Source organism: Podospora bellae-mahoneyi, chromosome 5 (genome assembly GCF_035222275.1).
Source record: "Podospora bellae-mahoneyi strain CBS 112042 chromosome 5, whole genome shotgun sequence".
NCBI lineage: Eukaryota > Fungi > Ascomycota > Sordariomycetes > Sordariales > Podosporaceae > Podospora > Podospora bellae-mahoneyi.
In genome coordinates, this window is record NC_085884.1 from 1,584,149 (window position 1) to 1,610,620 (window position 26,472).

Below are 26,472 nucleotides of genomic sequence, written 5' to 3' on the forward strand. Positions count from 1 at the left end.
ACTCGTGACTTGAATGAATTGCTAGGCATATATTTTATATCTGATGGTGTTTTTGATCCAGATACGAGATCTGTTCAAATTCAAGCTTCCTACTGTTACCTGACATCCCAGAACTGGCTGCCTGGCTAGGTTGTTTTCAGCAAAGGCGTTAACTTCCTCGCCCACGTGGGGGTGGTGAAGCCATAGGTTTACGCATGACCAGCAAATTAGGTTTTGTGGCTCTAATATAGACTCGAACTACAGTTCAAAAGCTATTTCTCGATCAAATCACAGCGAGGTCATCAAGGTGCTCCTTTGTCAATGTTTTTGCTCCACGATGGTGAATATGTCACTTGATAACTTCAGGGGAGGTCTGTCGCTAACCGGACCCCACTTCGTTCCCGTGCCCTAACATCCATGTCAACTGCTCTTGGCGAGGAAGGGCGAGCCGGAACAGGGCCATTCTTGCGTGTCCAATTGCTTCCATTTATTGCTTCCACAGCCCTCCACCCGCTCCTCACCTTGCTTACTCCTTACCCTTGCTTCTCCTTGCTCCCCATCGTGCCATCATACTGAATAGGTGTTATACACAGCGACGCCGACGACCTTTATCAGCCTTGACCAAACAAGTCGACCTCCTCCGTTGTCGGTCGCCTGCAGTAGACCGAATCCACTCTCGACCTCGACCCTCGACGGCCGTGCAGCAACAACGACCCCCGAGTCAGTCGCGTTGACGTCCCCAACATGTTGCGACGGCCTCCTGGCCAGCGCAAATACACCTGGGCAACCCTCGCCGTAATCTTCCTGCCTCTGCTCCAGTTGGCCGATGCTCAGCAGCAGCAGTCGGGCCACGATCAGCGTCAGCCAGACCGGTTACGATCTCCCCTCGAGGGCGACCACCAGCATGTTGCTCAAAACATAGCCTCGACCGCCCTGACGGCCGAGCCCCTCGTCGAAACGCCTGCCATCCACGCACGGCGCAAGAACACCGTCACCCGGGAGCCCGACGTGCTGTCACCATCCCGCGATACCGACACCAACAACATCTACAATGCTCACGATGTGCGCGCCCAAGCTTTTGCTCCGGACTCCTCCGACCTGTCCGTTCGAGCACCTCCTCCATCAAAAGACAGCCCCAACCGTGGGGCTGGACTCTCGCAGCATATTGCGCGGCGTCTGGAGGAGTGGGAAGTGGAAGACTTTGTTCTTCTGGCGACCGTCGATGGGGATCTCTACGCCAGCGACAGGAGAACCGGCGTGGAGCGCTGGCACTTCAAGGCCGGTAGTCCCATGATCGAGACCCGTCATTTTCGTACCAACCGCTCCGTTCTTGACGAAGACTTTGATCCCATTGATCACTACATATGGGTGGTGGAGCCCACCCGCGACGGGGAGCTCTATCTGTGGAGGCCCAACGAAGAAGGGACCGGCCTCGCCAAGATGCCCTGGACCATGAAAAAGGTGGTGGAAGATCTCTCCCCGCTCAGTGACCCGGACGAGGGCATCATGTACACCGGGGACAAGAAAACCACCATGGTCACTTTCAACGCCGCAACAGGCGCCATCATGGAAGAGGTCGGCTCTGGTGGCGTTTTTGTCAACCAGGTGGATAACGAGAGTTGCTACAAACCGAACGCTCTCACCGACGAGGACGAGGCATGCCACAGCGGTACCATCACCCTGGGACGCACCGAATACACCGTCGTGATTCACCGTGTGGGAAGCGGGCCCATTGCGTCTCTCAAGTACAGCGAATGGGGCCCTAATACTCGCGACAGGGATCTGATCCAGCAGAACCAGTTCAGCAGGGACCAAACGTACATCACCGGTGCTCCCGACGGGCGTTTCTTCGGAATCGCGTATTCCAGCAAGGCAGATCAGTTGTTCATGTCCACGCTCGACTCGCCCATCGCTCGCGTCTTTGATGTCTTGCAGCGCGGGGAATCAAAACCGGGCGAGAAGCCACGCCGTGTTGTTCTGCCCCATCCTCCACTGCCTGGGCAGCAAAACACCGGTTTCGACGATGAAAAGGTGTTACTCAACCAAACTGGGACCGGCAGTTGGTACGCCATGTCCAAAAGCCGTTATCCCTTGATTTCACAGGCCCCGGCGGCACAGATCGGCAAAGCAGAGTGGTGGAAAGCCGTTGACAGGCCCAACGAAGTCCAAATGTCCAAGGCTCTGGTTGGCGTCCATCAAGTCCCCGTCCCTCAGCCCGGCAGTCTCCCCTTCAAGGATGTCGCCAGCTTGCCTCTGTTGATCGACGCGCCCCCCAAGCATGAGGGCATCGAGTCTCCTCCCAACATGGACGTCCCTCAGTCATTGTCCCCGGCTGAACCGGCGTCCACTGACATTTTGCACGCGGCAAAGGAGCAAATCGACAAGTTTGGCAACACCACCGTGTCCGAGTTGTTCAGCCCTCAAAACATGTTCATCGTCTTGTTGTTTCTGGCGGTGTACTTTAAAGACTCGATTCGCAAGTGGTTTCTGAATGGCCATACGTCCAAGACGCACCACCCCGAATTCGAAGTCAAGGTGTTACCGAGTCCTCAAATCGAAGAGCTGCCAACGACTCCGGAGGCTGCTGCCCCACAGGCGGTGCCAGTCGAGCCCAGTGCGCCAAAGGAAGAGCTCGAGACACCTATTGTGGCTTCGGGCGGCGACGCCACACCCGTCCCCGTTGCTGTCCCCGCTCTCGTTGAGCCTGTGGCTTTGGATACGTCCACACCCACGTCCAACCCCGTTACTGACGGTGCCACTGTTGCTGCTGAAACTCCTAAGAAGAAGAAGGCGCACAGAGGCCGTCGTGGTGGTAAGAAACACCAAAAAGGAAACGGTAGCAAGGAGCAGGGTGATAATCCAGGATCTCGAGATGACGACCCTCCGCAGGAGTCCGTGGAGGAGGCTGTCAACAAGGCGAAGCAGCTTCGTCCCGCACCGACGTTGGAGCCTGATATTTTGACCGTCTCCGGCAACACTGACGAGGTTTCCGGTTCCATCATTCGAATGGGCGGGCTCGAGGTCAACGAAGCCGATCAGCTGGGCACAGGAAGCAACGGTACCGTTGTCTTTTCTGGCAAGTGGGATGGCCGTGCCGTTGCTGTGAAGCGTATGTTGGTGCAGTTTCACGAGATTGCCAGCCAGGAAACGAAGCTGTTGCGCGAGAGTGATGACAACTACAACGGTACGTTTTACTCTTTGCCGCTGTTGTCCTTGCGCTAGTGGCTAACCCAAACAGTAATTCGATACTTTGCCCAGCAACAGCGTGCTTCGTTTTTGTACATTGCCCTCGAGCTGTGCGAGGCGTCATTGGCCGATGTCATTACTAAACCATACAACCACCTCGCCCTGGCGAGAGCTGGCGAGATGCACATGGAGAACGTCCTCTTGCAAATCGCCAATGGCATCAGCCATCTGCATTCGTTGCGCATCGTCCATCGCGACCTCAAGCCTCAAAACATCCTCGTCAACATGGGCAAAAACGGCCGACCGCGCATTCTGGTCTCTGATTTCGGTCTATGCAAGAAGCTGGAAGGCACGCAGTCCTCGTTTGGTGCCACCACCGCCCACGCTGCAGGAACCACAGGCTGGCGCGCTCCCGAGCTTCTGATCGACGACGACGCACCACCGCACGCGCACCCCATGGCTCTCGCCGAACCGGGCTCCAGCTTCCATTCCACGTCCAACGCCACCGGTCCGGAGGGCACCCCGTCGTCCACACGCCGCGTCACTCGTGCTATTGACATCTTTTCGCTGGGCTTGGTGTACTATTACATGCTGACCCGCGGCAAACACCCCTACGACTGCGGCGACCGCTTCATGCGCGAGGTCAACATCCGCAAGGGCACCAAAAGCCTCAAGGACCTCAGCGTTTTGGGCGATAGAACCGCCGAAGCAGAACATCTAATCGACTGGATGCTCAACCCGGACCCCAAGGAGCGCCCCACAGCCAAGCAAGTCATGGGCCACCCTTTTTTTTGGGACCCCAAGAAACGCCTCGACTTTTTGTGCGACGTCTCTGACCACTTCGAAAAAGAACCGCGTGATCCACCTTCTGCATCGCTTGTTACCCTGGAGGCGAGCAGCAAGGAGGTTATTGGGCTAGGGCAGAACTTTTTGAAGAAATTGCCGCAGTCGTTTGTGGATAGTTTGGGCAAGCAGAGGAAGTATACGGGGGATAAGATGCTTGATTTGTTGAGGGCGTTGAGGAATAAAAAGAATCATTATGAGGATATGCCCGAGAATGTCAAGAAGATGGTGGGGAGCTTGCCGGAGGGGTACATGCAGTTTTGGTCGAGCAGGTTTCCAATGTTGTTGCTCGAGTGCTGGCATGTGGTTTGGGAGATTGGGGCTTGGGAGGGGAATCGGTTCAGGAGATATTATGAGCCTGAGGTTGTGGTGCCTTAGGGGGTCGTGGTGACTGGGGTTGGGGGTTGGGGGTTGGGAGGGGAGTGTGTGGTGCAGTAATTTTTTAAGTATGAGGTGGTTTTGATGAATGTTTTTTGTAGCACAGTTTGAAGGTTTATGTAATATGTCTTTGGCTTCCAGGATCTGCCTCTCTATTTTGATTTTTAGAGTTGATCAAGTTTGTTGCTTATAAAGAAACATACTATATCAACGACCATGTATATGTATCCGAATATCAGAAGCAACTAGGTGGTGGTCACATAAAACAAGACAAAATGGTTGTTGTTTTTATCTTGCAGATGCAAAAACGCTACACACACACATACCATAAACAACCCCATATGCAATGTCAACCTCATATTAACCTCTTTACAACTCCCCCTCCCTACAACCTGATCTCAGCCCCAATGAGCCAAAACCTGCTTCTTCCCCTTCTTCCCCTTACCCCCCTGCCCTCCCTGCCCACCATCCTGCTGCTGTTGCACCTCACCTGCCCCTCCCGCGTTTCCACTTCCACTTGCCGCACCACCACCACCACCACCACCACCACCACCACCACCACCACCCCAGCTAAACCCCGTATCCCTACTCACCCCAAAATCCCTCCTCACCACCCCCCTCCCATACCCAAAAATAGTCGTCTTTGGCTTCGGAGCAGCAGGTAAAGCAGGAAAAGCATCACTACTGTTCGTCTGCGGCGGCGGCCCCCTCTTCACCGCTCCCGTCCCAACGTGACTAGCAGTCGTGGTCTTTGGTGCCGGAGGTGCGCTGCTCCCCCCAGCAGTCCAACTTGGCTGTGCCGGCGCAGGTCTCGACGCAGAAGGAAGAGCAGGAAACGCAGCTGCCGAGGAAGCAGCAACACCCCTACCCCCCCCACCGCTCGACGCCGAAGCAAAAGACATCACCGACGCGTTACCCACACTCCCTCTCCTAGTGCTATTCTTCAGTTTCAACACCCGGTTCGAGTTAGCAGCAGCGCCATTGTTATGAAGCGTGACTCTCGTCGGCGCCGCAGCCGTCGCCCACCCCGTCGTCGAGGTAGTAGCGCCGTGCATGCCCCCCAATCCCGGAAGGGAAGGATACTCCTCCTCCCTATCCTGCGTTCTCGCCCTCCTGTTCTGCCACGCCGCACGGAGAGCCTCTCCCTTCTTCTTGTCTTCAAACAACTCTGCTACTTCCCTCACCAGGGTCCCCAACGCCGTGTCGGAGGAGGTGTCGGCAAACAACGAAGCAAAGGCGTCGATGAGCTGGGTTGGGTTCATGCTTCCGCGGTTGTAGTTGGAGATGTATTGTCTAAAAGTGGCAATCTTGTTCTCGTTGTTGCCAAGGAGATTAGACGCGCGCTCGACAACAGCGTTGTGGCGGGCCAAGCTGGCACGTTGTTCCTGGGTGAGAGATGACCAGTCGGTTATGGAGAGGTTTTCCATGGCGTCGATGGGTGCGGTGGTGGCAGCGGCAGCCGCACGAGCGGCTGCGATGGCTGGAGGTGGTGGTCGAGACGGGCCGGGAGCAGGGCCAGGTGGCGGTGCCCGGTTAGCAGCGCCGGATTGTATCGCCATCTGACGCTGAAAGGCAATCTCATCTCTTCGCAGAGGCTGGGCGGAGCTGGCAGGTATCGGCGTGTTGGCAGGGTCGGGCGCACGCCGACGCTCTTGATTTCTTCCGCCCCTGGAAGCCCCTCTCTCCTGCTCATATCTCTGGCGCAAGTCAAAGTTGGACATGTCTACCCTCCTCGCATCTCTACCGCTTCCTACAGACCCACCATGCTCAGAAAGCTGATGGGCCTTGAGATCCATTTCAGACTCGAACACAACAAATTTCTTCTCCAGACATTCCCGATCGTTGCAAAGAAAGTGATCCTTCTTGAAATGCTGCTCAAGTGCGTCGTAGTCGAGGAAATAATGCGGCTGCCTTGAATCTCTCCTATCACACAAGAAACACCGCTCGTGCTTGTTGCGGCAATGCTCATACAACTTGTCGCTATCGTAGAACCTAGCTCCGCAGAAGCCGCACAGCGGATGTCCCCTGAAGCCGGTCTGGTCGGCCGCGCCGGGCTTGTCGTCGCCATGGCGCATATGCTCGGTGAGCTGCTTGTCTGCAAACAGTTCATGCTCATGTGTAAAGACCTTCTTGTTCCGTGTGCACAAGTCGCACATCTTCATGTGGTGCACATTGCGGACGTGTTGATGCAGGTCCTGCCAGCCCAGACCAGCAAAGTCGCACTCGGAATCCGGGCAATTGAACCTCAGCAAAAGAATGGTATCTCCCACAATCTCCTCCCCGGCGTATTTGATACCAATGTTGTCATCTGTGCTGGTGATGTCCTTGGCCGTGTAGTCCTCGAAGCGCTTGGTTCCGTCGTCGGTGAAGATAACATATGGCGATGATGTCTGCGTAGGTAGGTTAGCTCATGTTCTCCCAAATCATCCACGCTAGCGCTTCTCACCCTGCAATGGGGACAATCCTTGCTCTTGTAGAGCGCTCTCAACCGCAAAGAACAGATGTGACATGTGGTGTGGTTGCAGGGAGCAACAGAGAAATGGGTGATGGGGTTGGCGCAAATGAAGCAAGTTTCGGCATTGTCGTCGGCCTGGCCGTCTAGAGCTTCGGTCTTTTTGAAGTTGGGGGCCTTCTTTGGTTCCTGCGAAGCTGGATCTGTGGTGGCCGTGTTTCCAGAACGGTGGTGTCCGGCGCCTCCTCCTCGTCCTCCTCCACTACCACGCCCTCTACCGTGAGAGTGGTCTCCCCTCCCACGGCCCCTACCACCACGACCTCTGCCTCTGCCTCTGTTGCCGTCGCCTCTAGGTCCGCTGGGTGCCCGGTTATCGCCAGTAGAAGCAGCTCCGTCAGCCATATCGGTCTGGTAGATGTCTATAAGGATTAGATCGAGGGTGGTTCTAATCGGTGTCTGGAGCTTGACTCGCTGCGACAGATATCTGGAAATCGCGGGGTCTTCCAGGCCGGATGTCTATCGGAGCTGGTGCTGTTCTGCTTTAGATATGGAGCGGAGAGGTACAAAGTAGGTGCAGGAGAAGAGCAGGAAGGCAATCGCAATCACGACGAGATGGTATGCAGGTCGAGTTCGAGAATCAAAACAGAGAGACAGTGGGGGGGCGAGTACTTTGAAGGCCGGCGGCGAGGAGAGCTTCATGCATTTCAAAGCTTCCCGCAGATTCCACGTTTGCTCAACTTTTTGGGGTTTCATTGGCGTCATTGGAGGGGTGCCCCGCCAAGCGGGTCTCAAACGGATCTAACCGGCGTTTGGCTGGCCTTCTGATTGGCCCCAACCACCGTCGGCGAATGTGTCACTCGCCTGGTCTCTGCCTCTGAAAGCTTCACCCAACCACAGCCTTGGTAGTGTAATCTGGGGGAAGACTGGAGTTCAGCCTTGCAGAGTCACTCCCACTCCTGCAGCCTGCAGGTATTAATCATATCTATTCAGATGAACCAAGAGGAGGGAGTCCCAGGGCATGGCACAGCAACATCATTGCTGGTGTGGTGTGGCACTTGTACAGCCGCCATATCACAGAAATGCACCCTGCCGATAATGAACATCAATATCCTCTGTTTGTTCAAGCCAACCGCTTCCAACATTAGCACTATGGTAATTCATGTAAACAAGATGGCCAATGTTCAGAGCACCTCCCTGCTCCTTGCTGGCCATTGACCCTACTAATGGTGGCAACAAACCCCCCACACAGTTCAACGGTTGTTCCACTCAGACACACCCGGCCCAGACGTTTTTACCACGTCCAAAAGTACCCATGCGATCCCCAAGCTTGTCCCGCTGAACTGTCGCTATTTTCCGCTTCAACAAATCATAGAAAATCAGGCTCGAAGGGGTGTAAACAAAGACCATGGAATGTGAGCCAAGCGCCAGATCCATACGACGCCGGAAAAAGTATTTGTGCTCCAATCCGTTAACCATCCTATGCCTGCTGTGTCCCATTCAACCTTCAGAATCCAGTGAGCCAACCCTCTGACGAGTAAAGCACAGGCCAAGATCGAAGTCGTCCGGGGTAAAAAAGAAAAAAGACTGAAATATGCCGTAAAATAAACACGAGACGCCCAACCGTATCCATGCCAGCCATAAACGAGGCATAAATCCTGAGCCAAGAGAAATAAGATCAATCTCAGGACGATATGCTATGCGCGCCCCGCCTGCCTCACAAGGAAAAGAAAAAATCCAAAACATATCCGCCTCTAGGCCTCCTCGATGGGGTAGAGCTGGCTGCCCAAGAGCTTGTTCATGGAGAACATGTTGATCTTGTCCTGCCTGAAGACAGCCCTCAGCTTTTCGTCACAGTTAATGTTGCGTTTGTCGTTGGGGTCCTGGAGCTCGTTGGCTTTGATATGGTCCCAGAGCTTCTTGACCACCTGTGGGCGAGACAACTGTTTTATTCGTTAATGTGGGGGACCTACGAGGGGTAGCGGAAGCAAGGAACGTACCTGTGGCTCGCCACACACATCCGCAAGAGCCTCGCTGAGATTAAACGGCTTTTGAAAGCCTCCTCCGGCTTTTCTCTTTGGCTTTTCCTCGCCGTCCTCGACCTCGCTGTCATCATCGGACCTCACGCGTTTGGCGCTCTTTTTCTTGGCAGCCTTGGCCTTAGGCTTTGCTTTTGGTTTCGTGGTGCCAGCTCCGCGCGTGACACGGGCTCTTGAAAGTGCGTTCTCTTGAGCCTGAAGTTCGGCGGCGAGGCGACGGTCGGCATCCTCACTGGAGCTCTCGCGCTTCACCTTTTTCTTGGCTGGCTGCAGCGAGACTTGGATCTCTCCATCCTCGCCTCCATCCTCTGGAGAATAACCATTCGTTTCGGGAGGCGTTGCATCGGCATTGTTGGCGGATACGGCGTCGAAACGCGCTTCTATGAGCTTCTTGATTGCTTCCTAGTGGAGGGACACAAAGTTAGAAACCAGTGCCAGCTTTTGCGCCGGGACCAGGAGTAAACGCACTTTTTGATCGCTCAGATCCTTCTCAATCGCAGCCTCTAGTCCTTGGCGAATCTTTTTCCTGGTAACTGTCTGGAGGTCGGCGGCGGCAAGGATGCCGTCAATGATTCGGCTGTACTCTGTGGTCTCCTCATCCGTCACTGGAAGCAAACGGGTCAGCAAAAAGAGCGGCATGGGTGGAAAAGCTCCTGAATATTCGTACATGGTGCTGACATTGTGTCGGTGTCGCAAGGCGCATCAATTGATGCTTTGGAGGTTGGGGATGGAAGAATGGAAGAAGATCAGGTGTCGCGTGACGTGGTTTTGCGGAAAGGCCAGCGGCAGACAGAGGAACGAGACGAAAAAAGACAGCGCTGAGATCTTGAGCTTGGATCAAAGGTAAAACTGAGCTCTGCGATTGAGAGAGAGGCGCTGTGCTGTGGAGCGCGCGCTGTGTGTCGTCGTCGCGATGGGCCAGTGACAAGGCCAAAGAGGGAAGGATTGTGTGTGTGGGTGGAGAAGATGTCTTTCGAGGCTGCTTGGTGGACCCTCTGGGGAAAATGAAGGCACTGGGATGATGGGCGTCGGGGCGTCGGGACAAGTATACCTACTAGACAAAGGAAAGAGGAAGAAAAAGGAACAGGGTAGCAAGAGCAAAAAGTAGACACAAGACAGAGCGAGAGAGAGGGGGGGAGAGAGAGAGAGAGAGAGAGAGAGAGCAGCGAAAGACGACGTTTGCGCAAAAGTTAGAGGTATCAAACTTGATGGTGGCTCAGGGCGTTCAAGGCTGATGTGGTTGAAAACGTTCGCATGAGGCGCGTGGCTGGAAAGAAAAGGTGGGGAGCTCGGCCTTGCTGGCGTCGATCCCTGTCCGGCCTGGCCCGTCAGAGCCAATCAATTCCCCGAATTGCAACGGCAGTCAGAATCGCACCGCTTTGGTTGCAGCCGCACGTGACCTGCCCGGGCTCCGCCAACAACGACGTCGAAGCTGTTGGCCTAACGGTCAACCAGACTAGGTCTTGATTTTACAAGTAGTCTAAGATGCATCATATACTGGTATCATAGTCTGGACCGTCACATGTGGGGGGATGTATGGCAAAGGTACAGGGCTGCCCTCTAGGCTTTAACAACCACAGTATGATAACAGAAGGGCAGAAATCTGGTCATATCAAAGTCTTCTCTGGCTTTTGCTCACATCCCGACTGACGTGCTTCTGCAAATCAATACCCGGCGCCGACAGACTCCAACTCGAGGCACTGAGTGGTGATCCAACCCAATCTCATGCGGGGTAATAACATGCAGTTGCAATGTCCAGCACCATCTCTCGGTACTTGTTAATTAGCCCATCCATCACCAAGGTATAATGTCAGCAATCACTGCTCTTAAAACCACCATCCTTCCCTCATCTCCACTTGAAAATGGACCATCCCCAACATGACACCCCCCTCCTCCCCCCCGCTCTCCATCATCATCATCGGCGCCGGTTTCGCCGGCCTCACCGCCGCAATCGAATGCCACCGCAAAGGCCTCACCAACCTCGTCCTCTTCGAAAAATCCCCCTCCCTCTCCCCCCTAGGCGACATAATCTCCTTTGGCCAAAACTCCTCCCGCATCTTCACCAACTGGGGCAACCTCCCCGACCTCCTCTCCCCCATCATCCACAAAGCCGACCAAGTCCACTTCCACGACTCCTCCGGCCGTTTTGTGACAACCCAATCCTTCAAAGAAGAACACCTCGCCTGGGGTGAGAGAATAAACGGCCACAGAGGGGAAATCCACTCTTTAGTCTACTCCCACGCCCTCTCCCTCGGGATCCCCATCCGGTTGGGGGTGACAGTGACAAAATACTTTGAAACCCCGTCCCACGCAGGGGTTGTCACCTCCTCAGGGGAAGCTCACACCGCAGACCTCGTCATCGCAGCCGAAGGCATCCGTTCCAAAGCCAGAACCCTCATCCTTGGTGAAGAAGACCACCCCCTCCCCTCAGGCTACGCCGTCTTCCGGTCTTGGTTCCCCACCCCCCCTTCTTTTTTTTCTTCCCCTTTAACCTCCCACCTCGTCTCAAGAGGCGACACCCACAACGCCTGGATCGGCACCGACGTCCATTTTTTAGCGGCGAGCATCAAGAACGGCAAAGAAATCTCCTGGGTGTGCACTCACGTCGACACATCCGACATATCCGAATCATGGCAATTCCCCGGTTCGAAACCAGCCGCGCTTTCGCTCCTCCAAAACTGGGATCCGGTCGTGAAGGAACTGGTCAAGGCTACTCCCGAGGAGAGACTGTTTGACTATAAGCTTGTCTTTCGCGATCCCTTGCCTACGTTTGTCTCACCGGAGGGGAGGACGATACTTGTCGGGGACGCGGCGCACCCTTTTTTGCCGACGTCGATTCAGGGGGCAAGTCAGGCTATGGAGGATGGGGTGGTGCTGGCGGTTTGTCTTGATAGGATCAAGGGGGATGGGACAAAGGTGAAGGAGGCGGTGAGGGTGTGGGAGGGTTTGAGGTATGAGCGGGTGCATCGGGTGCAAAAGACTGGGGTTACGACGAGGGAGCAGTGGCATAAGGCGGATTGGGATGTTATTTGGAAGGAGCCGGAGGTGTTGCATTTGAAGCGGGAGGGGTGGATACTGGATTTTGATTCGGAGAGGGATGCTGAGGAGAGGTATGAGAGGGTGAGGGAGGGGTTGGTAAAGGAGGGGAGGTTGTGAGATAGAGTTTGGTTAGAATGTTAAATTTACCTGAGTTGGAAAAGTCAATGGCGAGTTGGAGAAAAGGTTGGTGACAGTAATGATGCAAAGACAGTCGCGGTCCACAGGGGCAGAACCATGGTTAATATACCAGGTCAAAAACACATCATTCAACCAGCCCCAGTACCCTCCACAAAACCCTCGTGGTCAAGTGGTCAGGGTATTGGGGCTGTCCCCCGCCGAGGCTCACCGTAGCCCCGTAGCCCCGAGACGTCCACCGTTCGATTCTTGTTAAAACCTGGGTTTTCGTAACCGGCCAACGCCGGTAAGTGTTTTGCCCTTTTTTCTTCTCACAGTCTATTATTGACTACCTCGGCAATCGACCTCACCAAGTTCATTATCTGATAATTGATTTTATTTTCATCATCATGTTCATAACCAGCGGACTGGTCTCAAAGCTTTGGGTTCACAGGAACCTCGTACTATCTGATACAAGAACAGCTGCCAGTTCAATGCCAGGACAGTCCGCGCAAAAGTCGCAGGCAACAGGAAAGAAACATCATTGATTAAACGACATAATATTTTGAACAGGCGACCCCATCCCAAACCTCAACGCTACACATAATCAACGCTCGCAACATGAATAAACCGGGTATTCCAAGGTCATGACCGTCAGCACCCAAAACGAAAAAGAATGAACGACCAAGACGAATGCAAGATGCTCCAAACCTTCCCTTACCAACCGTTCCCAACCCGAAACCAAAACGAAGACCCCGAAACTCATGCCCCATGCGAACCTACACAATTCTCCCCGCTGCCCCCATCCACTGCCTATCACTCGGCACAGAGTCCATCCTTTGATGATAATGATGTAACGTCTGCTTTTGCACCTCTGCCGTAGTGATCTGCACTGTCGCTGGCATAGGCAGATCCGGCAGATCATCCGGCATCGGCCTATTTGACAACGGCACACTCGGCATCCCTATCCTGTCATTCACTTCATACTCCACGCTGACCTCTTCCGTCTGGATGATCTTCCCAGGCGGCGGCTCAAATTCATCCCCAGCCTCGACACTCCCAAAAGAATTCGTGCTCTGGTTCCTCGATCGTATCCTACTCCTGCTCCTCGACATGGAGCCCCGTATCGACGACCCCCTGCTCCCACTGGGGTACCCATTTGGGTTAAACATCCCAGCACTGAACCTACTAAATCTCGACAGTCGTGACAACCTGATGACGGACCCTGACCTGCTCCCTGGCCTCCCAGAAGAACCTCCGACATTGGTTTCTTTGTTACTGCTGACTCGACTCGCCCGGCTCCAACTGGATTCATTGCGACGATGTCCCTGGGAGCTGATGACCGTCGAGCTGCGACCTGTGCCCTGCGCGTTGGAAGAACCGGTGTAAATATCGTGATAAAACTCTGCCGGGCCGGGCGGGGGCCCGTTGTGCTTGAGCAGAGCGCGGAGTATAGGAATCGAAGCGGCAACGATGGTGATTGCGCCCTCGGCTGCGGCCAGAATGGCGAGCTGGGTCGTGGACTCGGTAAACGACGCGTCGGAGATGGAGGGAAGCTGTGTTATCTTGATGATGGAGGTGACGCCGGCAAAAACACCCATGCTCATGGCGACGAGGACGCCAAACTTCTCCTTCTTGTTCATGGTGAGCTTCCAGATGATCCTCCAGGGGAGCAAGGCGAGAACAATATCCATTGCGCCAGAGTAAACTGAAAGCATGTCAGCCAAACGTAAGTCCCTTCTTTTGGTGCAATCGGAGACTCGACTTACTGGCTGTAAAGATGTTATACCTAACCTGGTAATGCTTGGACCAGCAACTTCCCTCCAGATTTGGCTGCCAGATCTTTGCAATTGGCGTGCACTGCCCCCACGTGAGCGCAATCGCCACCCCGAGCGAGAGGTTAACCGTCACGATGATGAACCAGACCAGCCACTTCATCCACCCGTTTGATATGCGCAAGATGGTGATGGCAAACGAGGTCTTGCTCCAACAAGCGGCTAAGATGGAGAAGGTGCCGGCCAAGTTGCAGTATAACAGATAGATGTTGAGGTTCTTGAAGTTGAAGAGCGAGAGTGACCGACCAAAACCGTAGGTGACAGAGACGGAGACGAAGGCACAAGACAAGGCAAGTGCTATCTGTGGCATTGTCAGATAGCTGCTGGGTAGGGGATAGGAAAGGACATCACTCACCCACGAAGCGATAAGAACATGATCATCCCACCACAACCCTCGATGCCTCAAAGACTTGGAGTACACCCTCAGTGCCAGAAAGGCCGCCGACAAGGCAGTCAAAAACCAAATGGTAAAGTTGATCTGGTGCCCATAATCCACCGTCTGCTTGACCTTGAACCCTGGCGTTTCCGCCTCACCCCGTGCTACCTTGGTCGAGCCATGCGTTGTCGTGGGCTCATGGGAATATGACGTCAAGTCGGTCGTCGTTATGGTGGCGGTAAAGTGCGACATCAGAGTCGCAGCACGCCAGCTTCGCAGAAGATGGCGCTGGCAACGGCAAGGACAGCAACAACAACAAACTACCCGACGACGGCGGTTCCGCTCAACGGCTGCCTCATCTGCCAGTGGGTGGGGTGCAACAAGAGAAAGCCAGTCCGGGGAAAAAAATCTGGGGCAAGGCGGGATGGCTGCCCGAGATATTGGGTGAGCCGTTCATATCATGGATTCCCCGGACTCTCCCACAACCCGAGGACGGCGAACAAAAAAACGAGACGATTGATGGCGATCCCACAGCAGCCGGACGATCGATACATGGTATGTAGCATACCATCACCCCTCCCCCCTCAAAAAAGTCCCCTTCTGTAGCTACCTTGACCCGATTCCTGCGTGATTTACGTAGCTGTTTGCAGGGTTGAGGACAAATGGAAGCAAAGATTGCAAATGACAAGGACAGGCGTCCCACCAAGCACGACACCAACTCCACAGGTGCGTATTCGCGGGCCGCCAATGCTGTGCGCGATGTTCCCCAGAAAGAAAGGGTGTGGTGGAGCACGGGGCAGGGCGTGTAAGTGTCGGAGCTTGGACTCTCGTCTCACATTGCCCGTTTATTACCCCTGGATCTTTGGGGAGGCTCTGTTCTCGAACATCGTTGGAGGTGGATGACAGCGGGAACGTTAATGCAACGACAACGGCGGCGATCCAACGAGTGACAGTTCAACGTTTCGTCTTGGGATGAATCACACGCTGTAGGGCAACTGTGGTCGGTGATGAGCATCTGTGCTTTTTCCGTAAGCGTGGTGTCCAAATGGCTTGGCGTTCTGCGAGGTGTTCACGCACAGGCCATTAATTAGTGAGGTCTTGGATGCAGCACGACCAATTGGGATATTGCTGCGACGAATTCTCGACGGCGTGTGCATCGTGTGCATACCGAACACGATGTTTAATGAAGGATTGCAATCTTGCGCATAAGGGGGATTTTTTGGACTGTGTAGTGGAGGTTGGTGATCGTATCTCAGGTGGGCAGCTGCCAACCGGCTGTTGACTTGACTGTATTAGTCGAGTTGATCTCTCGAGGTCGTCAACGTCGTGATATCTCGTGGCCTGTGTGATGTTGCTTGGAAAATAGACCACGGAAAATGAAAACGACAGTGTAGAAATATTCAAGAGCAGATGTGTGTGCGGAAAGTTCCGCTCCATACAGCCGACCCAATCATGGACTGCTGCCTATCTGAAAGCTTGAAGTTGGGAAGGAGTTCTCAACCTCTCAGGCAGGCACGCTCGTACAAACGCACAAACCACATTTATTTCCAATTAATAAGCTTTGGACGTTTTGTTCAGGTTTGTCTTGTCTTTTCATGATCTCCAAGCTTACGAAATAGACCACAATTGGCGAACCAAGCTCACCCAAGTTTCGGCACAGATCCGGGATCCGGACAGGCAACTATATGCAAGCAATTATCAGCCCCATTTGCTATGAATCTATTTCTTCCTGGACTCATTTGCCGGTACTCCCCAGTGCCGAGAAGCAATGCGGCAGCAGCCATGCCGACCAACTTATCCATCAATCAGATGACTGGCCTTGGTGTACCGGCTCCAAGTTAGACGACCTCTCTATATTGACCTCCAAAATAGACAAGATCAGCCAAAAATTTCAAATGAATCCAGCACACCTCCAGCGGCGACATCACCAAACTTTGCCCCCTTGGCCATGACATTTAGCCATGCCTTCCGACTATTTCATTCTTGTCGTTGTTGATATCGACAACCACAGATACTGAGTCACGACACCTCCAGCATGCACATACGTTTCCTTGCAGCCGTGGCGCTGACAGCGTCGACGGCAAGCGCCCTGCTACGCTTCTCATGCTCGCAGCTCGTGGTTGAGCGACTTGACCCGTGAGCCCCTCGTTTCATTGAATACCTAACGATCCCCGACTGACCACGAATCTGTACCCCTTAGCTTGGTCAATCCTGGAATGGCTCCATCTCCACACCTTCACCAAATCGTCGGAGGCGTATGTTGGTCCTGATACCCCCCCCCGAATAAAAGCAAAGACTGACTAGTTGGTAGAATGCATTCAACGTCACAATGAATCCAGCAACACCACCTCCCTCTCAGGCGACATGCACCACTTGCACCTTCGCCGACGACTTTTCCAATTACTGGACAGCCATCCTCTACTTCCGTGCTCGGAATGGGTCGTTTATTCGGGTGCCGCAAAAGTCAAATATGGGGTTTGAAGCTGCCAATGGTGGCATGACGGTCTATTACACGCCCTTCTTCACTGGCCGTGGGGGGCCGGGCACCGTCACGGCTTTCAGACCTGGTTTCCGAATGCTGATCGGCAAACAAGAATACCGCACCCGCGAAGAAGCCTCGAGATTCCGACAACTTACATACACATGTCTGCAAAACATTCTGACCCGCACTGGAGAGACGCTCGATATGCCCAAGCGGCCTTGCCCGGCAGGAATCATGTCAAATGTCCGATTTCCAACTTGCTGGGATGGCAAGAATCTCGACACGCCCGACCACATGGCACATGTTGCCTACCCTGCATCTGGTACCTTCGAGAACAATGGCCCATGCCCGGCATCTCACCCCGTCAAGATTCCACAGCTCTTCTTTGAAGTTATTTGGGACACATCCAAGTTCAATGCAAAGGACCTATGGCCCGAAGATGGCAGCCAGCCATTTGTCTGGAGCCAGGGCGACGAGACTGGGTTCGGAAATCACGGTGATTATGTTTTTGGCTGGAAAGACAATGCTTTGCAAATTGCCATGGACTCTAATTGCGATAGGTGCCCACAGCTCAAGTCTCAGAGCTTGACCACGGGAAACAAATGCATAGGCCTTCTCCATGTGCGTGAGAAGATTGATGGCTGTAAGTTTCTACCTCGCTTCCAGTCCCAGAATGACGTTGCACGGGCAATGCTGACCATGTCTGTAGGGTTGGATGCTATTCCTGGGCTGACGCCTGATCTCAAGTATCGGAACTAAGTGTAAAAAGACCATAAGAAAGATGTTGCGGCCTGGTACTAAGTACAGAAGCACGGTGCTTCCTTTGTTTGGACAATCTCACAAAGGCTTAGTGGGGGGTTCTTTGACTCCAGCTCAAGGACATTCTGGGTGGTGCCTCCAGTTGGATTGTTTCAGCTCGCCACCATTGCAGATGAACATGGTTCTTTCGGACTGGAATTGTTCGGTATAGTCCTCATTCAGTGAATATTTGTATTAAAACGAAGCAAATCATGATATCAGTTGGTTTTCAGACCACAAGCCTCTTTACCACTCTTTTTCACTCTGGAAGTGACCCCCTTTACAACGATGGCTTCTACCTCAAAGCCCACCAACGCAGCCGTGCCTGTCTGGATAAGGCTGTACAACATCATTCTGCTTATTAACCGCGATGACACATCCAACAAGACTGTTGAATGCTTTCAGTTACACACTGCAGCAGATATCAACTATGAACAGCTCGAGAACCGGACAAGGACCCTTACCCAAGTCTTTTGCAAGCCTCAAGAATTGGATGAACCGACAGCTTGGCTATGATCCCATCCTGCACAAGCTCTTTGTCATTCAGAATGGCGAGGAGAAGGATCTGGAATATAGATCTGACTGGGAACAACTACTGATTCAGATTGCTTGTAGCGAAGAAGATGATCGGTATGTCGAGATGGAATTTCGACCTGATGTGGAAGATCTCCCAAATGATCTTTGGAGAATTGGAGGGAGTGATAAACCACCCGTCACAGACAAGCCCTCTTCCTCCCTCAAGCCATCCAATACTACCGGGGAGGAGGAATACAACAGAGCGGTCTTGTCAGCAGTAACACCACCCTCCAAGGAGTCTCGTGAGGAACCTGACCAGCCGAATTTCTCAGACTGGGATGACTTTCCTGAGATGGCTCTTGAGCTCGACTTCATCACAGAGAGCGAGTACTGGGACATGAAGTTCCGTCAGCGCCACGCCAAATATCCTACCGGTCTTCCTAAGCCGGGGTTTCTGTCTAAGAGAGAGTATACCCACGAGGTCATCAGTCCTTGGTATTTTCTTCCCGACAGGTTCTTTGAAAACACCCCGCCCAGCTCCCCGAGAAGCGTTACCACGAGCATTGTGTCTGCTACCGAAACATCCTATATCGCAATCACTGAATCACCGATTATCTCGAGCCCTCATGCCTCTCCCGAGAAACATGACAAAAAGGCTGATCCAAATGTGGACAGTTACCAGATCACTACCACCGAGGATCCGGATTACGGCGCAAACTACCGTGATGTCATTGATGACAGCCTCGGGGCCTATAATGATGGCGACACGGAACACGAATGGAACTCTTGTCTTGAATTCTTCGGCGTCCATGCGGAGGAGTACAGGAGACAGCTCGCCATCAAGGCGTCCTCGGCCACTCACAGCACCCGTGTTCCCGTGAAAAAGCTTCCCGGCATGACTGTTGGTTTGTTCGACTACCAGCTCATGGGCGTCTACAATCTCCTCAATTTTGTTCTGAATGATGTCAGGGGTGGGTTTCTGGCGGATGAGCAAGGTTTGGGAAAGACACAAGAGATGTTTGGTGTGCTCCTTCTGGCTCACAACCTTCGGCGATGTAAGGCTGATGTTACTGAGTTTTGGAGTCCATCGGCCAAGGGGAAAGTTGTCAAGAAAGGACCGGCTAAGAAACATAACGCCAAGAACTCAGAAGATGCTCGATCCTGCCCTTATGATCAGAAAATGGGGTTCAAATGCTATTGCTACAACGAACTTACCAGAAACCTGGCCGATCGCCTTCCCGATGGACCCAATGTCATTATTGCGCCGGCAAGAAACTGCGGACCCATGGTCAAGGACGCAAAGACCAAACTGGACGGCAAGATCATCAGAGTCCGTGGTTACGGCACTGACATTCACATGACTGACAAGGACTCCAAGTTAACTTCTGCCGAGCTCGCGTCTCTGCGGAGTGGTAATGCCACAGCCCAGAGCGACTTTGTCATTATCGTCTCTCCGGAGTCAATCCACAAGCTGGTTGCCGAGTTCGCCAAGAGCAAGACCACCTTCACTCCCGGAATCGTCATGCTGGACGAGTTTCACCAATACGCTGCCTCCTCTGGCGAGGTCAACCGCGTCACTGCCTGGCTGAAGCATCTTAGGACCTCCAGTACCAATAACAAGCGACTCATTCCTCTGGTTTATTTTGTGTCTGGCACACCCTTCGAGAACTCCCCCTGCGACCTCCGCCCTGCCCTTGAATTCCTCGAACGACCTCAAATCTGGAGCAAACCCAACCACCCCTTATCATCCGCCACCGTCACCCACCTCGACGAGTGCATCAAGCTCTTCGACTCCTACACTACCTCCACCACCCAAGGATCTCCCTTTCCCCAAACCAAAATCAACGAATACTACCACCGCCTCGACAAGCTCCTCACCCAATTGATGGTCCGCCGCCTAGCAACCGACACCTTCCAATCCACCAAACTAACCTCCCTCGGCAAACTCAAAGTCAACATCATCGACCACACCCTTCCCTCATGCCACATCCCCCCCCTCCAATCCCTCGCCTCCACCACCATCCCCCCCACCGCAAACCTCAAACCCCCCACCACCGGCCCAGACCTCCTACTCAAACTCCGGTTATGCGGAACCTTCCCCTCCATCGCCAGCACCACAGCAAATTTCACCTTTTCCCCCGAGGAGGTATCCAGCTTCCTCACCACCGCCTCCGGCAACCCCTCCAAAACTCCCTACTTCCCTCACCTCCCCTTCTTCACCCTCCTCTCCCCAAAACTCGCCACCATCTCCTCCATCATCACCCAGATGGTCAACGACAAGACCAAAATTCCAGGGGAGTCCTCCTCCAGCAAAAAGCTGGTTTTGTTCTCCCCCCTCGAGGCGGAATCGCTTCTGCTGTTTCTGTGGCTTACTAACCCTAAGCCGGAAGGGGTGAAGCCGGTTTATGTTCATGGGAGGATGACTAGTTTGGAGAGTCAGAGGGTGATTGACAAGTTTTTGGAGGTGGGGAACGCGGCGCCGAATGTCCTGGTTGCGCCGACGGGGGTTTGTGGGACGGGGTTTAATCTGCAGAGGGCGGGGTATTTGGTTTTGACGGGGCCGACGTGGACGAGGAGGGAGGGGAGGCAGGTTTTTGGGCGGGTGCATAGGGTTGGGCAGAGGGGGGTGGTGAGGTTGTGGGAGTTGAGGGGGGGGTGGAATCCGGGGGAGAGGGTAGTTTTGGGGTTGGGAGGTGGGTTGGAGATTGGGAATGGGTTTGTTGAGGGGGTGGGGAAAGGTGAGGGGGAGGAGGACGAGGATGAAGGGAAGGGTAAGGAGGTGGGGTGATTTGTTTTCTTTTTTGCACGTTTTGAAATTCGTTAATAGGAGTTTAGGGGCAAGGTAGGTAGTTAGCATGCTCTGGAGCATGGTGTACAATGTATTTGGTGTGTTTTCTTTGAAAGTTTGTCTTTTGTGAATCTTGCACCTATTGCTTGGCTTGTGATGACGTATCTGGTGGCCTGACCAAACTATACCTACCGAATAGAAAGGCCAGACACCCGAGAGGTCATATTCCCCGGTTGAATCCAAGTGTAGCCATTGAAAGATGTCACTACATCTGACTCTCATTTGCATTCCCATCATCACCACTGCCTGCAGGCCCGTAGACAGTCAACCTAATACAAAAACAAACTCCGACCAACCCAATCCTAGCTTCTTATAAACTATACAGAAACGCTTGCCCAGAAAAGTCTAGCATATCCGCTCCCAGCAAATACTCATAGCCGACCGCTGACTTTGAACTAGGTCTGTTGTTTACCACAACACGCCAAGACTCAGGGGTTGACCACAAACCTCAAAACAAACCGGTGGTGACTCGCACACAAGAGCATTCATTACTCAGGGCTACCAGTTATACTTTTGCCATGTGTTGTGTATTTAATTATTACTAGATCTCACACGAAAGGTCTTTTCTTCCCAACAACTTCTCATCACAACTTGAGCCCCTGAACCCCGGGGAGAGAGAGAGACCAACTCATCACAGTTGCTCCTGATGACAACCTGCGGTCTGTGTCTGGTAGCGGGAGCATAGATATTTTGCCGTCAGATCTCACGGTCAGTATTGTTATGGCTTTGACAACAAGCTCTTTTTCGACTTGCTCTTGTGATCCGAACTGTGGGCAGCTTGGGGGATGCTCTTATGTCGAGACAACGATGGCCAGTGGAACATCACGGATTATCAGGCCAACCGACTTTTCTTTGATGTCTGAGTAGTAGCATTCGTCTTCTCCTACACTTTTCTAGGCTTTATTCATGATGCGCCAGCAGGCTTCCAGTCTCCTGTTTACGTAGGAAGCATCAACACCGGGCAATGGGAGCAAAAATACTTTTCCACCCGAAATCTCTACACCATATCATCTGATTCCCAAACACAATTTTCCAGTTATTGCTCTTGCATCCTAGCTCTTGCTGGTTAGGTCACGCTCTGATGTTATCGTCGACGCCGACAGCCAGTAAAACCTCATCGATTATTGAGCTATCAGAGTTTTCTGTTCACTTCAAGAGCAACTATTGTCTTATTTTATTTATCAACCGTCCAGAGCAGCTAGTAAGACCACATCAATTATGGAGCAAGTAGACTTGTTCAGGAGCAACTACTGTCTTATCTCCCAGGCCCGCTATTCACCGGCTCCCAATTATTGACGACGTCGTCACGGGTGGAATCTTGTCCTCCTGGTCGAGGATGCGATGCTTTTACTTTTCCCGCTCTCTCCCTCTTTTTGTCCCCTCACACTCAACAACCTCCAGAGCCCTCTCCTTCTTATATCCAGCATTATCCAGAACAACTTGGGGCAGAGGGCAAACTCTCCAACACCTCCAACACCTCCAACACCTCCAACACCTCCAACACCTCCAACACCTCCATCACCTCCAACACCACCAATCACCAACAAAATGCCTTCCCCTACATCATCCCACAACCCCGGCTCAAACCATTCCGGCCATGGTTCAACATGGTTCCCGACCGCCGGCTTCACCTGGAAGAACAGCAGCGAGTCTTCCAAACTCAAGGTCCTCCGCACCACCGAGCGGAACAGCTGCTCGTTACCACTTTCAATGATCTTGCTCGGATGAGGCTCGACTTGCCTGCGCGCGAGCACATCCTGGATTTCTCTCTCGTGCTCGTGAGGGTTGCCGCTTGGGCAGGGAGTTGTCTGAGAACATGTGGTAGGTCATTCTCCAAGTTACGAAAGCGCAATGTACTAAGCCTTTTGGGCTTTGCAGGATCGAGTCTGGGTGAGTATCTTCGCAGGACCTCCAAGACTCAGCAGGATGGTATGTCAATCAAAAAAATGGCTTTACACGACTGTTTCCGTGGAGATATTTCACTGACACATGTTCTTTGTTACCTCCCTCTATAGCTGAGAAGTCCGACGTTCCCGAGCTTGCCCAGGCTGCTGATGGTCTGCTCAAGGCTTGTAACGATGATGGCAATGAGTGGGAGTGAGCTTTGCTCGAGATGATGGCCTACCTGAATGAGTTGCTTGGGGAGGTTTCAGACTGAGTTTGTTGACTCTTTCTAGAAAAGGTGTCATGGGGGTGGCTTAGGTTAGGCAGATGGTTTCATTCTCAGGCGTTAGTGCTCAATCGATTCAGGGATTCTTTTTTTCCTTCCTCTAAAAGTTTGATGTCGCTGCACATGATCATATATCAAAACCTTTGTGTCTTTCCTGTCCTTTCCTGTAAGCCTCAATTGCTGTGAGATGGGAAGTGATCATACAGCCTGAACATGATTACACCAATTATAAACTTCAGACACATTTAGACCCGTTTGTATTGGCAAAACGACATCACAGAAACAGTCAGCTCCTCACTTCGAGTCCTTCGAACCGGGCTTCGCACCTCACGAGGAACGGACAACCATACTTCTCGCTCACCCCCTTGGGTCTGTCCGGGATCTTGCCCATTACAAGGGCCTCTTTTGCTTTGATATTCTGCTTGGATCGACATGATGGTACTCTTGCCAATCACTTCTGGAACAGACACTTGGAGCCCTTGGTCGTTTACATCAACAGAACTTTCAACCCTAACGGTTATCTTTTAAAATAAGATAAATATTTGGATTAGTGAAGAGATTCGCTTAGATCGGTAAAGATAGTTGTTTGGATTAAAAAGCCGATACTATCAAAGTTGATATCCACCATTCAATACGATGTGGCGTGTTTGGTATCTTCTGTTATTTTGAGTCTCTCGCCGCGTTACTCCTAACTTCGGTACAAAAGAACCTGACAACAAGTCATCATCTGCGAAGGCTTATTTGTTCCATGATCTCTTTGGGTGTTTTTTAGATAATGAAATGCCCCTTAGCTCTGCTAAAATGACACCGCATTGTTTATAGATTGGTTTTCCCATTGTTCTTCTACCTCGCTGCCAGGCTTATATTGCACATGCTATATAACTGACACATTTGGCACACACCCGGTGCTTCCGCTTATTATTTCTCCTCTTTGATATATATATTTTCAACCTTTAAAATCACACTATTTTACTAGGTGAGTGACCATCAGGCATTACGGAAACCCCTTTTGTAGTTTTTTCTCTTTATTTGTTACACCCTCCAAGTGTCATATTAGACACTTAGGGACATGAACGACACCCACAAAAGCTAAAGATGCTGAGTTATCTTTATGACTACCTGGATTTCGATCAGTTTGCCTAAGGCTCTGGCGTTTATTGAATTTATAACCCACATTCGATATTCCTCCCACCATATCTTACCACACGGTAGCCTTAACCAGGCGCTAACGACCATCAAGACCAGAGAGGTCCCCGTCCATATCACAGGGATTGAACATGCTAACTAACTGCACAAAGTGTGGTTGCTCCTAGGATTCACCTGGTCCCACCTTTTGTCAGGCCCACACGTGGGTTACTCTGTAGTTTTAGGGCTTGTTTTTCACAGACTCGTATAGCTTTCTTTTTCTCTGTTAGGTTTCTATACCTACCAATGTAACCTACCTATATTCTGTAGCATTTGTGTAAATCTCCCTTAACTCGAGCAAGGCCAAAGCAAAATCGTATAACCAACACACCAGCTCGCAAAACATCGATTTCCATTCCTATCCAGCCATCTGCCTTATTCATACCAGGAATCAAAAACCCAGGCGGGCCAACAACTTATACAGGTGCTCCTCATCATCATTCCTGCATTCAATAATCACCTCCTCCGTCGGACGGGCCAAAATTTCCGCGTTGGTAACACGCCACGGCAAAATCGCACACAGGATCGCATCAACATCAGCCACCTTATCAGTCCCCTCAATAGTCCTCAGTCGCCTGACTCCTTCAGCCTCCAATGCCTCCTCCCATTCCCGTGCAACAACCCAATCAACTCCCGAGTCTGACTCGCTAGTAGATGGCAGGGAGGCAGGAAACCCATGGAGCTTTGCATCCCTCAACACTACCTCCCAACTCTCTTTGTCGCAGGACTAACCTCGAAATTGACCCCCAAGCCCGTCAAATGAGCGAAGAAACTCGTAAGAGGGGTGGGAGATCCAGGCAAAGTCGTAATCTATTAGGGCGGTTATGCGCCCCGACGTCTCGTCTAAATAAGACATTGGTTGGGCCTAGATTGGGCATGGTCAGCTATCGACAAAGACAAGGGACAAGAGTCTGATATGGTTGGTATATCACTGAAATCACAGTGCACCACCACCTTGTCATCCTTACCGCTCAATAACCGATGAACTGCTCACATACTCTGTCAAAGGTTTGCTGTGTCTTCACAATAATTACTGACGACTGCATCGTGATATATCTCAGCACCGGCGTTGCCAGCTATCGAGTGCGAATGGGTAACATTCTCCAGTGCATTTGGCATTGAAACACCACCATTTCAGGGGGGAGCCCAACCCTCACAACGACAAACTGTGGGCTTATTTGTATGATTGTGAGTACCCATGGTCACACCGCCCCGCGCAGGATACTTACTAATTGTTTTTCCAGTTGGAATCTCCAGAATCAACACAGAGGAGACGAGACCAATGGAGAACAAGACACTTCCAATACCCGGCGATGATAGGTGGATATGCTGTCCAGCTGGCTGTTTCCACCAACTTCACTGCCTGGTATGATTAGTGATTCTCTTATTCTTAGTCTTGAATCTTGATCGCTCAGGACTGGTTTCGCTGACATGCGGCAACAGAACATGATACGAAAGGGCATCTATCGTGGGGTTGACAAGTCAAAACACGGATGACTCGATGGGGATTGAGCACATAGATCACTGCATTGATATGCTATGGCAAAGCATTATGGTTAGTCGCAATCATCGACCCCTCAACCTTCTGGATATCTAGGTATCTAACATGGCGACCCCTCCTTGGTGTAGTAGCCACATCACCCCCACCACTTTTGCTCGGATGTCACTAACACTCCCATGAAGGTCGTTGCCGAAGTCGTTCACACATGTCGTAGTTCTTCTAAGATTCAGCAATGGGCTTGGAACAGGCGACTTATGCATAAGGTGGACAAGGATACTGTCGTCAAGGATGATCCTCTCGGCTGTGGGACGTATACTTACACCCCGTGAAGGAAGCACATGCGTAGGTCTTTTGCGAGGGTTCAGGGATACAACCAGTCAAGGTATGTGTTTTTGTGGAAACACTGCTGCGGTAGCTACGTGCGTGAAATTTGTTAAGCTTGCAGATTCATTTTCGATGACAAAAACACAGCCATGGAGCCCCTCCCCCCCCAAGGCTTGGTTTTCAAAAATGTCACCTGAACTGGGTGGGCCGCATTCTACACAGCACGCCGAATAAAATGTGCTTCTCGAAACCAGCATGTCAGGGATTCTCGAACACCTGCCCAGGCAGCTGGGCATAGTAAGTGCCTGGTTGTATGATTCTTCATCACCGTTCGGCAAACCCCGAGACAGCTACATATTGACCACCCCAGGGGCGGAGAGAGTCACCCGTGACATGGACTAAGGTATGGA

General features: G+C 52.4%; 9 protein-coding genes across 9 annotated transcripts; 5 read left to right on the plus strand and 4 right to left on the minus strand.

Moving 5' to 3' along the window:
* Nucleotides 1-428: 428 nt before the first annotated feature.
* On the plus strand, nt 429-4,413 carry IRE1 (bifunctional endoribonuclease/protein kinase ire1). The gene is made up of 2 exons (XM_062879651.1): nt 429-3,163; nt 3,218-4,413. Exons 1-2 carry the CDS (start codon nt 724-726, stop codon nt 4,384-4,386), a joined length of 3,609 nt encoding a protein of 1,202 aa, XP_062730803.1. The 5' UTR covers nt 429-723; the 3' UTR covers nt 4,387-4,413.
* A 371-nt stretch (nt 4,414-4,784) lies between these two features.
* Nucleotides 4,785-7,723, minus strand: QC761_504260 (uncharacterized protein; the record flags this gene model as incomplete). Its single annotated transcript, XM_062879652.1, has 3 exons — nt 6,833-7,723; nt 4,952-6,776; nt 4,785-4,918 (listed from the first exon to the last, which is right to left on the minus strand). The coding sequence occupies exons 1-3, from the start codon at nt 7,238-7,240 to the stop codon at nt 4,785-4,787; spliced, it is 2,367 nt and encodes a 788-aa protein (XP_062730804.1). The 5' UTR covers nt 7,241-7,723.
* Nucleotides 7,724-7,880: 157 nt separating this feature from the next.
* On the minus strand, nt 7,881-10,183 carry QC761_504270 (uncharacterized protein). Its single transcript, XM_062879653.1, has 4 exons — nt 9,542-10,183; nt 9,343-9,479; nt 8,836-9,276; nt 7,881-8,778 (listed from the first exon to the last, which is right to left on the minus strand). The coding sequence occupies exons 1-4, from the start codon at nt 9,552-9,554 to the stop codon at nt 8,590-8,592; spliced, it is 780 nt and encodes a 259-aa protein (XP_062730805.1). The 5' UTR covers nt 9,555-10,183; the 3' UTR covers nt 7,881-8,589.
* Nucleotides 10,184-10,752: 569 nt separating this feature from the next.
* Nucleotides 10,753-12,030, plus strand: QC761_504280 (uncharacterized protein; the record flags this gene model as incomplete). Its single annotated transcript, XM_062879654.1, has 1 exon — nt 10,753-12,030. The coding sequence occupies one exon, from the start codon at nt 10,753-10,755 to the stop codon at nt 12,028-12,030; it is 1,278 nt and encodes a 425-aa protein (XP_062730806.1).
* Nucleotides 12,031-12,351: 321 nt separating this feature from the next.
* QC761_504290 (uncharacterized protein) lies at nt 12,352-15,625 on the minus strand. The gene is made up of 3 exons (XM_062879655.1): nt 14,218-15,625; nt 13,797-14,163; nt 12,352-13,735 (listed from the first exon to the last, which is right to left on the minus strand). Exons 1-3 carry the CDS (start codon nt 14,488-14,490, stop codon nt 12,807-12,809), a joined length of 1,569 nt encoding a protein of 522 aa, XP_062730807.1. The 5' UTR covers nt 14,491-15,625; the 3' UTR covers nt 12,352-12,806.
* Nucleotides 15,626-15,791: 166 nt separating this feature from the next.
* Nucleotides 15,792-17,479, plus strand: QC761_504300 (uncharacterized protein; the record flags this gene model as incomplete). The annotated part of the gene is made up of 4 exons (XM_062879656.1): nt 15,792-16,374; nt 16,439-16,493; nt 16,550-17,363; nt 17,430-17,479. The coding sequence occupies exons 1-4, from the start codon at nt 16,274-16,276 to the stop codon at nt 17,477-17,479; spliced, it is 1,020 nt and encodes a 339-aa protein (XP_062730808.1). The 5' UTR covers nt 15,792-16,273.
* A 679-nt stretch (nt 17,480-18,158) lies between these two features.
* Nucleotides 18,159-20,822, plus strand: QC761_504310 (uncharacterized protein; the record flags this gene model as incomplete). Its single annotated transcript, XM_062879657.1, has 1 exon — nt 18,159-20,822. The coding sequence occupies one exon, from the start codon at nt 18,159-18,161 to the stop codon at nt 20,820-20,822; it is 2,664 nt and encodes an 887-aa protein (XP_062730809.1).
* Nucleotides 20,823-24,628: 3,806 nt separating this feature from the next.
* QC761_0078250 (uncharacterized protein) lies at nt 24,629-25,603 on the minus strand (the record flags this gene model as incomplete). Its single annotated transcript, XM_062872812.1, is given in 4 exon segments — nt 24,629-24,951; nt 24,970-25,102; nt 25,236-25,410; nt 25,467-25,603. The coding sequence occupies 3 exon segments, from the start codon at nt 25,281-25,283 to the stop codon at nt 24,629-24,631; spliced, it is 504 nt and encodes a 167-aa protein (XP_062730810.1). The 5' UTR covers nt 25,284-25,410; nt 25,467-25,603.
* Nucleotides 25,301-26,067, plus strand: QC761_0078260 (uncharacterized protein; the record flags this gene model as incomplete). The annotated part of the gene is made up of 4 exons (XM_062872813.1): nt 25,301-25,417; nt 25,482-25,603; nt 25,696-25,792; nt 25,870-26,067. Coding segments are annotated over 4 exons (534 nt in total), but the record flags the coding sequence as incomplete, so codon positions are not given.
* Between the last annotated feature and the right edge of the window lie 405 nt (nt 26,068-26,472).